Below are 13,010 nucleotides of genomic sequence, written 5' to 3' on the forward strand. Positions count from 1 at the left end.
AGCCTTTTTCAGAATGAGAGGACTTCTGGTTTAGAATAATTTCACCTGTTGAGGGGTCAGGTTGATATCCTGATGGAAATGCAGTGCACATCAAGAGAACTCCCCCAGCTTCTGTGCCAGTGCCAGCAAAGTCCCCCAATGTCCTGACAATGTTTTGCAGAGCACCATGGCGTGGCTGTTCCTCACCATTTCTTGTTTCAGTGCCAGTGCCAGCAAAGTCCCTCAATGTTCTGACAATGTTTTGCAGAGCACCATGGCGTGGCTGTTCCTCACCATTTCTTGTTTCATGCTCGTCACTGCAAAGTCAGAAGAGAACCCCGAGGTGTCCATGGATGTTGTAAGTCCCTTCTTTTCCTGCTTGGTTGAGCAACTTACCCACATGATCCATGCAAGACCCACGGGCTCTGTGTGTCTTCACCAAGGGTTGACACCAGGATTTTATGAGATTTTTGTCTCCCTGCTCTTACGTACACGGAGATTTATGGCAGGCATTTATGGGGGGATGTCACAGGCATCTTTTATGAAAAATCCTTTCCTTAGGATTTTTTCTCCTGAGAAGCTGAGAGGCCTCAGGAACAAAATGCAACCAATGGTTATCTGCTGCTGTGGAATGCAACAGGTGCATCTGTGATTGGCCCATGTGGTTGTTTCTAATTAATGGCCAATCACAGCCCAGCTGTCTGGACTGTCTCAGTCAGTCACAACCCTTTGTTATCATTCTTTTTCTATTCTTAGCCAGCCTTCTGATGAAATCCTTTCTTCTATTCTTTTAGTATAGTTTTAATTATATATACATATATATAATAAAATAATAAATCAAGCCCTCTGAAACATGGAGTCACATTCTCATCTCTTCCCTCATCCTGGGACCCCTGTGAACACCATCACGGGGGGAGGGTTTTGTTCCAAGTCAGCAGGTTTGGTCAGGACAGCCCTCACAGCCCTCTCAGGCTCAGGGTTGGGCTGTCTGTGCTGCCCTGCTCTTGATTGCAACACAAAAAGTGACCATTTTTCACCAGACCTGCCAAAAATTCTGGCTGGAGCCATGACATCGCCGTGGGGGCACTGGGATCTCCTGAGCCCACCCTCCCCCTGGAGTCACCACCAGCACAGGTGGCTTTGCCCAGCCAAGCCCTGAGGACAGAGACCCTCCCTGGGGACTGTCCCTTTCTCTCCTTCCCTTCCCACAGGGCGAAATTGTGCGGTACCACGGGTACCCCTACGAGGAGCACGAGGTGCTGACAGAGGACGGGTATTTCCTCACCCTGCAGAGGATCCCCCACGGCAGAGGCAACCCAGGGAGCTTCAGCCTCTCCCACAAGGCAGGGGCACAGCCATCCAACATGTTCTGTCCCCGTAAGTGCCACAGGAAGCTCTGCCTGGCCCTGGCACCCTGAGAGCTTCGCTGGGCTGGGATAAGCCACAGCCAAGGCAACCTCACCGTGGGATGGGTGCTTGTATTTGTTTTGGTTTAGGGCAAATTTGAGAGAGAACTTTTAAAGGGGCTTTTTTAGAAAAGCAGGTTTCTTTTTTCTTTAATTTTCTTTAATTAATCTGGGAGAAAATTTTTTTTTTTTTTTGGAGAAAAGTGGAAAAACTTGTTTATTAAACAACATTAAACAATAATTTTTTTTGTTGCTTTAAAAGAGATGACAAACTCAGAAAGTCTCTTTTCTGGGTTGCAGTTTAGTTTACTTAGTCTCTTATTAGTCTTTTTGGTGGTGGAAAGGCTGTGGCTTAGGTTTGGTCTGGTGGGTTACAGGTGTGAGCTGCTGGTGGTTTTTTGGGTGTTCAGTTTAGGGTAGGTTTAAACAGGCTTAAAGAAAAAGAAAAAAATTACAGTCTAGGGAACTTTTTTGATTCAGCTAGCTAAAACTACCTAAAATAAAGGAGAGCTTTTTGCTGTTTATTTATTTGCAGACAACACAGTTTAGGAGAAGGAATGTGGAGGAGCGAGTGTAGTGCTTGAAAATAAACTGCAGAGTTTGTTTGGTTTGGTTTCTTCTTTATTCTTTTGAATAAGTCTTAAAGGTGCAACACTTATTATTCAGCATAAACAGAAGAGATAATTGGGGATAAAAGCATCATATAGTCAGCCCAGGACAGTGCTCCAGGAGGAAGCTGTCCCTGTAGGGAAAACCAGGCAAATAGCCTCAGGAGCAGAAGAAATGCAGGTGCCCACCATGATGACCCTTTTCTGAGAGGATTTGCCCCAAAGAGGAAGGAGGATGAATGAGGCAGAGAAATCGTGCCCCAGGTTTTCCCTCAGCTCAAAACCAGAGAGTGGAGCAGCAAAAAGCCATAAGTGAGGAAAGGAAACCAAACCAGGCAGCCAATCCAATGCCATCTCACTGTTTTTCATCCTTCCTGTGTTCCATTCAGTGCCATCTCACCATTTTGGGATCTTCCTCTTCTGCTCTGAAAGCCCAGTTTTTGTCATGTACATGACAAATGAGTGTAAAAACACCCCAGATTTCCAGTCTCTGCCCTGGCCTTCTTCAAAAACACCTCCCCAGAGAGGCTGGGGACAGAGGACAGAGGACAGTGGGCAGTGACCCTGCCCTGGTGTCACTTCCCAGTGGGTGCTGCCAAAGCCACACCTGGATGTGAATGATGGATTTTGCTCGTGGTCAGAGAAAATGATTCCTCCTCTCCTTCCTCCAGCTCCAAAGGCCGTGGTCCTCCTGCAGCATGGCCTGGTGTTGGAGGGAAGCAACTGGGTCACCAACCTGCCCAACACCAGCCTGGGCTTCATCCTGGCCGACGCTGGCTACGACGTCTGGATCGGGAACAGCCGGGGCAACAGCTGGTCACGGAAACACCAGGAGTTTGAATTCCACCAGCAGGAATACTCAGCTTACAGGTATTTTCCATGAAACTGGAGGCTGGGCAGGTCACTGGTACGCCCCCAGCAGTGTGTGCAGGCTGGAGGAGGGGTGCTCCTGGCAGTCACACCCTCTGCCAAGGGGCAGAAATTGGGTGGTCAGCTCCTGCCAAAGCACTTGCCTGCACCCAAGCAGCCCTGGCAAGGTCAGCAAGGGTGATTTTGTCACGTGCCTGTCTCCCCTGCAGCTTCCATGAGATGGCCATGTATGACCTTCCAGCATCCATCAACTACATCCTGCAGAGAACGGGGCAGGAGCAGCTGTACTACGTGGCTTATTCCCAGGGCACCACCACAGGTACTGAGGAGGAGAGCAGGCCTGGCAGAGTCACACCAGCTGTGCACCCCCACTCTGGGAGTGCTCCTAAATCCTTGCTCAGGGAGGGAAATGTCCAGGCATTCCCAAATAACAAAGGGGAAAAGAGCGGGTAATTGCTTTAACAGAAGAGTTTTGAGCACTGGCGGCCCCAAACTGGGTTCATCTCATTGCTGCCGGAGCCTGACCTGCTGGAGGCACCTCTGAGGGGCCTTGTGGTGGGCACACACACCTGGAAGTCAACAGCTGCCTCAGAAACAGCAGGGCAGGGTCTGCTTCCTTCTCCCCCACGCAGGTTTCATTGCCTTCTCCTCCATTCCCGAACTGGATCGCAAAATCAAGATGTTCTTCGCCTTGGCTCCCATCACCGTCAACTCCAACATGAAGTCCCCCTTGGTGAGGGTGTTTGACCTGCCCGAGGTGCTGATTAAGGTGTGTCCTCAGCACAGGTGAGGTGTGAGGGGGAGGAGGGACTGGCAGGGCCACCTGAGGCAGGCAGGGCTTGTACCTCACCTCCATCTCCCCGCTCTGGGTGTCTGTGCGTGTGCTGCGAGCCTGGAGGGCAGGCAAATCATCTTCCTGCCCAGCCTTCATCAGAGAACTATTAACAGGGATTGGTTTTGGGTCCCTTCTCCTGGGAGAAACCTCTCCTAGGAAGGGCAGGGCTCTTCCAGGGCAATGGCCTTTTCTGAAAAGCCAAAGCGACGGAGCACAGCAAAGTTGTCAGCAACTTTCAGGGGTGAGCAAAGAGGTGGGGAGCACCTGGAGGCAAAAAGAGCATGATACACCCCACTGATACACCCCTCTGACCTCCACAGATCATTTTGGGCCAGACAGTGGTCTTTGATAAGGGTGAGGTGTTGAAGCAAGTGATTTCCACAATGTGCACCTACCCCATGCTGAAAACCGTGTGCTCTTTGGTGTTTTACCTGCCTGGTGGGTTCACCAACAGCTTGAACGTGGTATGTACACTGCAGCTTCCCTCTCCAGAGATCCCCTTCCTCACTGTCCCAGCCTGAGCTGTCCTTCTGCTGCCTCCATACGGCCTTCCACATCTTTGGCTGGTAGAAAAATTCAACCTGGAGGCACCAGGGTGGGGGGGTTCTCAAGTGAATCATTGGTGTAATTCCTTAATATCCCAAGAAGGAAACTTATTAGGGACAACACACAGAGCTGAGCTTTGCAAAAGGATCCTGAGCACGAGGTATGGAGCCTTACTTTGCCTTGGGCACCAGGCAGGCTCCTACCTGGGACTGGCTCAGCTTGCTGCAGGGAGCTCTGTGGGGGTGAGGCTCGTGTGGCTCCTGAACAGGTTTGGTTTATTTCTGATGTGGATTTTTGGGGGGGGAGCAGAGAATAAACCTCTCTGATGGCCTTGCAGAGCCGCATGGATGTCTACCTGGCCCGCTACCCTGACTCCACATCCCTAAAAAACATGTTGCACTGGCGGCAGGTAACACCTCCTCGTGTTCTCCTCCCTCTGCTCAGGGAATAAAACTGGGGACAAATCCCCCCTGCTCCCCCTGCAGAGCTGGGTAAGGGAGGGAGGGGAAAGCTGCCCTGAAACACTGCTGCAAATGAAGTTATTTATCCCAACAAAAGAGGTCCCTGGGGCTTGTAGGAGGTGGAGGTGGAACAAAGGCTGGTGATAAACCAGGACAGGAGATGCCAGAGTGAAGGCTGAGGGTCACTAAGACCACTAATGATACAGCTAATTGAAAATGTTCTACTCACGTCCTTCTGCCGCTGGCACTGACCTCAACACACAACAAACTTGCCCAAAGGTCTGATTCATGTGTCCTTTGAGGCTCTTGGCTGTACACCAGGTTAATCACTGTGGTCTTCCTGGGGCTGGGCTCTCCTCCCAAAACCCAGTACCAGATGTAAAAATGGGTTCCCTGAGCCTTGGTGGCAGGAGGGAGCACTGCAGTCCCCTGTCACCTCTTTTGTCTGTCTTAGAGCCCCCTCCAATGCATGGATAATGAACATAACTCTCCTCTTCCAGCTCTATCAGACTGGGGAATTCAAGCATTATGATTATGGCAGTGACAACGTGCTCCATTACAACCAGGTAAGAGAGAGCCATAAATAAATATTCCAGTGGAAATATTGCAGTGGCTGAGACTGCATTTGGGCAATTGAGCAGCCTGGAATAGTGGAAGGTTGGTGCAAAATGTCCACAGCAGGGGAGCTGGGACAAGATGATATTTGAGGTCCATCCCCACCCAAGCCATGCTGTGATTCCATGAATTACATGAAATTTATGGAATTTGCTGTATATGGGGAAGCAGGTTCATAACTTTCTAATAAAAATAAGTGACTCAGTCACTCAGATGACTTTTTGACCCTGTGGTGAAGAGAACAGGAGCCCAAGGCACAGTGAGGCTCCCTGGTGGTAGTTCCTCTTCTACCCCTTGGGATAAGGGAGAAATTCCAAGCGGCCACCAGGACACACTTTGAATTTTTGGCCTGCCCTTTGCCTCCCTCCTGTCTTCCAGACCACTCCTCCCTTCTATGAGCTGGAGAACATGAAAACCCCCCTGGCTGCCTGGTATGGGGGCAAGGACTGGATTTCAGCCCCCGAGGATGTGAACATCACCCTGCCCCGCATCTCCAACGTGGCCTACAAAAAGTACATCCCCGAATTTGTCCACTTTGACTTCCTCTGGGGCAAGCAGGTCTACGAGCAGGTCTACAAAGAAATGCTTGACCTGATGGAGAAGGGTGCCTAGAGCTGGAGCAGTGGTCGTTGGCTTCTCCATGACTCCTGGGCCTTCTTTCATCTTGGGGGGGGATGATTAAAATAAAAAGAAGAAAAACTGGGGGGAAAAGCTCAATAAACTGCTGCACTTGGTCTGGATTGATATTGCTCTGGCCAGTGAGGAAAACCAGGCAATCCAGTGGCTGGGGAAGCACTCTGCACTGAGGTTCAGTAGGCTGAGGTTGAGCACAGCCCTCACACCCTGAGTCTCCCACGTGCCTCCCTCACCACCAGTTCAGTGGAACTTGGCTCCTGGTGGCCAGTGTGGACTCTGGGCTCCTTGAGCTTGGGTTCCCAGCTGCAAACAGCTGGCCAGAAGCCCCGTGCCCTCCTGGATGCTGGTGTCCCACAGGGATGGGATGAAGCCACGTGGTGGATGGATCCTGCTTTATTCACCTTCTGGCAGCACTTCCACACCAAGAATCCCAGCATCCTGGCACTCACTGCCTTCCTTCAAGGCTGGAAGGAGCTATGAACATCCTGCCTGGTGACAGTGACGAGTGGCCACGGGTTTGCATCAATGAGAACCCCCCACTTTACTAACAAAGGGGACATCCTTCTCAGATTCATGCTAATTTGGATAATCTCACTTATGCACAAAGGAGTTTCAGTAAGTTCTAGCAGGAAACACCATTTTGCACCACTTCAAGCTATCCTGAGGCACAAACCCAGCTGCAAAGGCCACCTTTTGCTGCCTCTCAGGGAGACAGAAGAGTGTGGTGGAAAGCAGCAACAGGCCAAAATCTGTTTTCAGCTTCTGGATTAAATTGTTAATGATACCTTGATCAGAGGAGGAATTGTGAATTTGCCAGTTTGTGAAATTGCCTATCTTCTTAAAATAAGCCTGGGAGCAAGCAGGGCAAAGGATAAGGTTCTCTTTCCACAAATATGCAATGATAATGATAATGATAATGATAATGATAATGATAATGATAATGATAATGATAATAATAAAGTGGATAGGGTCTACTGGGCTCTGTGTGGTTGTACTGTTAACTAGAGGTTAAAACTCTGGAGGAATTGGCACAGGCCCTGGCACAGGGTGCCCAGAGCAGCTGGGGCTGCCCCTGGATCCTCAGGCAGTGCCCAAGGCCAGGCTGGACATTGGGGCTTGGAGCAGCCTGGGACAGTGGAAGGGGTGGAATGAGACAGGCTTTGAGGTCCCTTCCAGCCCAAACCATTCCAGGATTTTGTGGGTGTGGGGGTTTTCAGCACAGACCTCTCAGCAGGTGCAGGTGCGATGCTCCTCACGCTCAGGGATCATTTCCAGATGATGCTGATGCCACCAGCATCTCCCTGCAGGGAAGAGGTGGCTGGTGAGGAGGGTATGGAGCCCAGCACAGCTGCCCTGCAGAGCCAAACTGTGGGGTTTTAGCAGCAGAGATTCATCCAGGAGTCTGGAGATGGTGGCACAGGGCTGGCTCTGCTCGAGTTACTGCCTGTGTAAAGTGTTTCACTTTCTACCCTTAGAGCTGGAACTGACCACAGCAGAAAGCAGGGCAGGGTGAGGCCGTGCCAGGCTGCAGGAATGAGGCTATAGGTCAGATAGGATCTGCCTGGCTTGCCAGTGATTAGCTGCCTCACTTAGGACATTTGTAATGACATCTTTTTCTCTGTGATCAGCTGCTCAAGGCAGGGCCGTGCCCTGGAGCAGCACCTTACAGGGCTGCACTGTGCTCATGCCATGGATATCAATGCAAATGGAAAATAAACACACAGAGAGGCTGCCAAGATGCTCCCCCTGCAAACTTCTGAAAAGCTGGCAGGAAATCAGAATCACAGAATCCATAAGAGACCCCCCAAGATCATCAAAGCCAACCATGCTCACCACTAAACCACGGCCCACACCTGCCATTTATTCAAATTTGGTTTTAAAGCACTAACTTTTCACTACTGAAATTTCATTAAAAGTACAGGGTTTGGTCTCTTTCTGCTCAGCTTATGAAGTTTCTGCCACTCCTGCAGTTACCTGGTTCAGTGTTTGCAATGCAGTGTCTTCATTCTGCCCTGACAGAGCAGAACTTTGGTGAAGTTCTGGCTCAGGCAGGTTCTGGCACTTGCTTCCCCTCTGCTGCCAAAGGATCAATAACAAATGAAGAGGTTTGTTTTGGAACCAAACTGATTTATGCCTGCAGAATAAATATTGTGAAATTCCATCTCCTGGGATGGCCATGGCAGGATTGGAGGCCTGGAGTGTCTCAGGTCTGTCAGGCAAGTCCAACACCACCAGGCAGGTCTGTGGTGATTGCACAGGGTATCACAGAATCATGGAATCATGGATGGTTTAGGTGGGAAGGAACCTCAAAGTCCATCTCATTCCACCCCAGGGACACCTTCCACTGTCCCAGGCTGCTCCAGCCTGGCCTTGGGCACTGCCAGGGATCCAGGGTGGGCACCCTGTGCCAGAGCCTGCCCACCCTGCCAGGGAACAATTCCTCATTCCCAATATCCCATCTGACCCTGCCCTCTAGCACTGGGAAGCCATTCCCTGTGTCCTGTCCCTCCATCCCTTTTAAACAGTCTCTTCATGACTCTTGTGTCTCCTTCAGGCCACAATTTGGTCACCCCAAAGCTTCTCCTCTCCAGGTGAACAATCCCAGCTCTCCCAGCAGAGCTGCTCCATCCCTCTGCTCATCCTGATGCCTCCCCTGGACCTGCTCCAACAGATCAATGTCCCACATATCTCAGTCCATGGTGTTCCATTCACCCACAAAGCCTCCACCACCCTTTTTCTCCTCCCTGTGTGGGCAAACCAGGCTCAGCCACACGTGGGGAGGATGTTGGTCACTCCTATTCAATCTTCTCCCAGGTGTGCTCATGCAGAGGGTGTCACACGAGGCTGTGGGTGCTCAGAGCTGTGTCACATCCCTGCCAGGGCACAGCAGTGTCACCCTGCTGCCTGACCCATCATCCCCACCCTCACACAGGGCAGCAGCACACACAGGACTCGTGGAGGGGAGCACAGGGCCAGCACAGGCTCCTTCCCACAGGCACAGGCTTGAAGAGAGGTGGTGCTTTTGCAAGCAATCCAAGGATTGCTCTGGTGTCTGCTTTAAGCAACGTGCTGTGCTAACCCCACAACGTGGGGTTATTTAGAAACTGATTTGTCCCAGAGTTAATCTAGGACAAGGTTTCATGGAGTTATGACAGATGGCGTGCTGCCTTTTCACATCTTTTTGATCCTTTACAGCCTGACAATGACTTCCAGAGGCATTGCTGAGCAGATTCAGGCTTTTCATTTGGTTCAAAACACTGTGCTTTCTTATTTTAGGAACTCACAGCAATTTCCCATGTTATTTCCAGTGTAATTTTCAAATTTTCTGTTGAGTTTGTTAGATGAGAGAGAGAGAGACACAGATTTTGAGACTTGCATTTTCTTGGGATGGGACTTCAAGCAGGTAGGGATATAAGGCCATGGAAAGTTAGCTGGAATCAAGCTCAGATGAAATTTTCTCCAAAACTTCACAAACCAGTGTGGATCATGATGGTTCTTCCCCCAGGCAACCTCTGACAGAAGGAGAGGAGGAGAGGACACAGCCCTGAGCTGTGCCAGGGCAAGTTTAGGTTAGACACAGGAGAAAATCCTTCCCTGAAAGAGTGAAGGGCACTGGAATTGTCTGCCCAGGGAGGTGGTGGAGGGAGTCACCGTCCCTGGACATGTTCAGAAGAAGCCTGGACATGGCACCCACTGCCATGGTGTAGTCGATGAGGAGGTGTCAGGTCCTAGGTTGGATTTGATGATCTCAACTCTTCCAAACGAGTTCTTTCTGTGGTTCTGACCTGGGCTGTGTCCTGTGGGACGTGTTCCTGCTCCCTGGCAGCCCTGACCAGGGCTTTGGCAAAGCTCAGCCAGATCAGCTTGTCTCCAGTGTGCTGGGAAATAATCTCAAGAGCAATGCAGGACCAAATTTGAAAACTGTGGGTGTTTCTTTACTGAGAAATTTTGCTCACGTGTCTCAGGTCTGTTCAGCCACAAACCAAACTCTTTCAGCTGTAAAGTACACTTTAAAGCCAATGAAGAGAGATCAGGGAAGAAGTACAAAAAGTTCAGGGTTGTTCTGGGCTCTTCTGAACACAGGAACAGGGGAGGAATTACCAGAGAAGAAACACCAGTGACCACATCTCCATTATTTCCCAACCCACATTTATGGTTTTGTTTATTCCATTTCATTAGGGAGAATGGAATGATTGCATGAACAACCCAAACAAGGTGTTGTGAAAAGATCAGCTATTTCTTCAAGCTCCACTGAGCAACTCCAGCACGGGCAAAACCCCTATAAATGTGCAAACCAGAGACACCCAAAGGGACTTTAAACCAGGAAAAGCACAAGCAGATAAGGACTCAGCAGGTTCTTTAGCCTGAGCTGTGTTCTCCAAGGTTACTGCGAGGCAGTTTTGTGTTTATCTGGCAGGAATTGCACAAGAGCTGGCATTCTCCTATTGCCAACACCAGGCTGCTGCTCCCTTCCCCAGCTCAGGATGCCAGGGCCAGGTGATTTGTGGCTGCCTTACCCTTGGCAAGAGGCACCCTGGGCACAGGAAAGGAGCAGCAGGAGGAGCAGCAGGGCCCTGGGTGGAGGGGAGGTGGGCATGGAGAGCCCAGGGCAGGATTAACCCCAATCCAGGGGCTGAGGAGGTGCTGATTGCAGCAGTGTGCCTCAGAGGAGGTGACTCAGCAGCAGCAGACCTGCACCTGAGGGACAGCACTGGGGACACAGCTGATCCCAAGGGCTGGTTCCCTTCCTGTTGTGCCAGCAGCAGGTGGGGTTGCAGTCCTGTGATGCCTCAAATGAGAGCACGAAAGGCATCCAGCAGCAATGCTGCCTGATGGCTGTGAAGTGGGAAGCTAACAAGCAACACACCACACCAGGAGGTGTAAATTTTGATTCTTAAAGGCCTCAGAGGACAAGAAAAATACAGGGTTTGGGGCTCAGGCAGAGCCCAGGAAGCACATGGATGATTTGTTGGCTGGAAACCTTGGCCTTCCGTGTCCCACCTTGAGCAGCCCCCTGGACACACATCCCTCTGAGAAAGTGGCATCCCAGAGGGCTTTGGGTTGGAAGGGACCCTAGAGATCACCTCATCCCACCCCTGCCATGGCAGGGGCACCTTCCACTGTCCCAGGCTGCTCCAGCCTGGCCTTGGGCACTGCCAGGGATGCAGGGGCAGCCCCAGCTGCTCTGGGCACCCTGTGCCAGGGGCTGCCCACCCTGCCAGGGAACAATTCCTCATTCCCAATATCCCATCTAACCCCAACCTCCTTCAAGTCCTCAAAGGTCTTCATTCCTCCCTTTAACTAAGCTACACAAGAGTTCCTCAGTAAAAATCCAGCTGTTTGGTTTTTTTTTTTTGCCACCTTCTGTCCTTCCACCACAGGTGGAACAACCCCAGGTGCTGAATCACACACTCACCTCAGCACTGACACACTGCTCCAATGGCCTCATTCCACAGCCTGGGGATGCCAGAGAAGGCTCTGCTGCCTTCCCAGCCTCTACTACTATTAATTTATCACTGTTACTACTAGTTAGTACCTCCACTAGAGAATGAGTAGTGGGGTGAGAAGGCAGCAGGGCAGGGGGGATTCTGCCCCTCTGCCCCACTCAGGTGAGCCCTGGTGCTCCCAGCATGAGGAGGGCATGGAACTGTTGGAGCAGGTCCATGGAGCTGCTGAGGGGGCTGGAGCCAGGCTGGGAGAGCTGGGAATGCTCAGCCTGGAGAAGGGAAGGGTGTGGGGAGACCTCACAGCTCCTGCCAGGGCCTGAAGGGACACAGGGGAGCTGGAGAGGGACCCTGCAACAGGGACTGGAGGGACAGGACAAGGGGATGGGTTCAGATTGACAGAGGGAAGGGCTGGATGGGATATTGGGAATGAGGAATTGTTCCCTGGCAGGGTGGGCAGGCCCTGGCACAGGGTGCCCAGAGCAGCTGGGGCTGCCCCTGCATCTCTGGCAGTGCCCAAGGCCAGGCTGGAGCAGCTGGGACAGTGGAAGGTGTCCCTGCCATGGCAGGGGTGGGATGAGATGAGCTTTAAGATCCTTCCAACCTATATAAGTTCCCTTCCACGATTCTCTGACTCCTTGCAGTGGGATTTTCATGCTCACAGGCGAGGGAGGACATTTCCAAAAGCCCAGAGCAGGCAGAGCAGGCACCTCTCCCCGTGCTCCCCTCCACGAGTCCTGTGTGTGCTGCTGCCCTGAGTGAGGGTGGGGAGGATGGGTCAGGCAGCAGGGTGACACTGCTGTGCCCTGGCAGGGATGTGACACAGCTCTGAGCACCCACAGCCTCGTGTGACACCCTCTGCATGAGCACACCTGGGAGAAGATTGAATAGGAGGCTGAGTGACCAGCCTGCATGTTACACAGTCTGTCTCTACTCTAAACCAATCCCAAAGGGCCAGCATCACCCAGAAGATGGAGGCGAGGAGGGAGAAATAAGAAGGACGGGGCACGCCCAAATTCCTCCATCTTGGGACCCCAAACCTCCATTCTGAAAACCTTAAAATTCCACCTTTTCACCCTGTGACAAACTAACTATTATTCTACTTAAACTCTCCTGGTTTGTAATCCTTCATACAAAGCTGGTCATTTGCTCCATGGGTCAAAATCAAAGTCACAGGTGCCTTGGGCTCTGTGCCAGGGTCTCTGAGCCCCCTGCAGGAGCTGGAGCCATCCAGGACACTCAGAGGGATGTCCTGGGCTCCCACAGCCACCAAGGCAGGGACAGGCATGGCTGGGTGGGCACAGGCAGTTCCTGTGGCTTTGGCCAAGCGTGGGTGTTGCACCAGCTCTGCCTTGTACCTCTGGCTGCTGCTGGGATCTCCAGCCTGGTGCTTTTCCAGAGAGTTCTGCAGAGCTTTGGTGAATTGCCCCCTGCTAACACAGCACTTTTGGACCTCACTGTCACTTCTCATGAGGTGTGGATGCCCAAGTGTCTCCCATCCAGGCAGGCAGTGAGGCCTGAGCTGCCCTTGGGTATCCTTGGGGAGCTCAGCATGCTGCTGAGGCCTTGGAAAGGTGGGAGTGATGCCTTCAGAATGATGCCTCAGGTTT

At 51.7% G+C, this 13,010-nt stretch overlaps 1 protein-coding gene across 1 annotated transcript; it reads left to right on the plus strand.

The window, feature by feature from the left end:
• The first annotated feature begins 253 nt into the window (after positions 1-253).
• On the plus strand, positions 254-6,011 carry LOC129123059 (lysosomal acid lipase/cholesteryl ester hydrolase-like). The gene is made up of 9 exons (XM_054637259.2): positions 254-337; positions 1,191-1,356; positions 2,665-2,863; positions 3,073-3,182; positions 3,496-3,632; positions 4,019-4,162; positions 4,582-4,653; positions 5,206-5,271; positions 5,699-6,011. The coding sequence occupies exons 1-9, from the start codon at positions 254-256 to the stop codon at positions 5,930-5,932; spliced, it is 1,212 nt and encodes a 403-aa protein (XP_054493234.2). The 3' UTR covers positions 5,933-6,011.
• Positions 6,012-13,010: the final 6,999 nt, after the last annotated feature.

This window comes from Agelaius phoeniceus, chromosome 9 (genome assembly GCF_051311805.1).
Source record: "Agelaius phoeniceus isolate bAgePho1 chromosome 9, bAgePho1.hap1, whole genome shotgun sequence".
Classification (NCBI taxonomy): Eukaryota; Metazoa; Chordata; class Aves; order Passeriformes; family Icteridae; genus Agelaius; species Agelaius phoeniceus.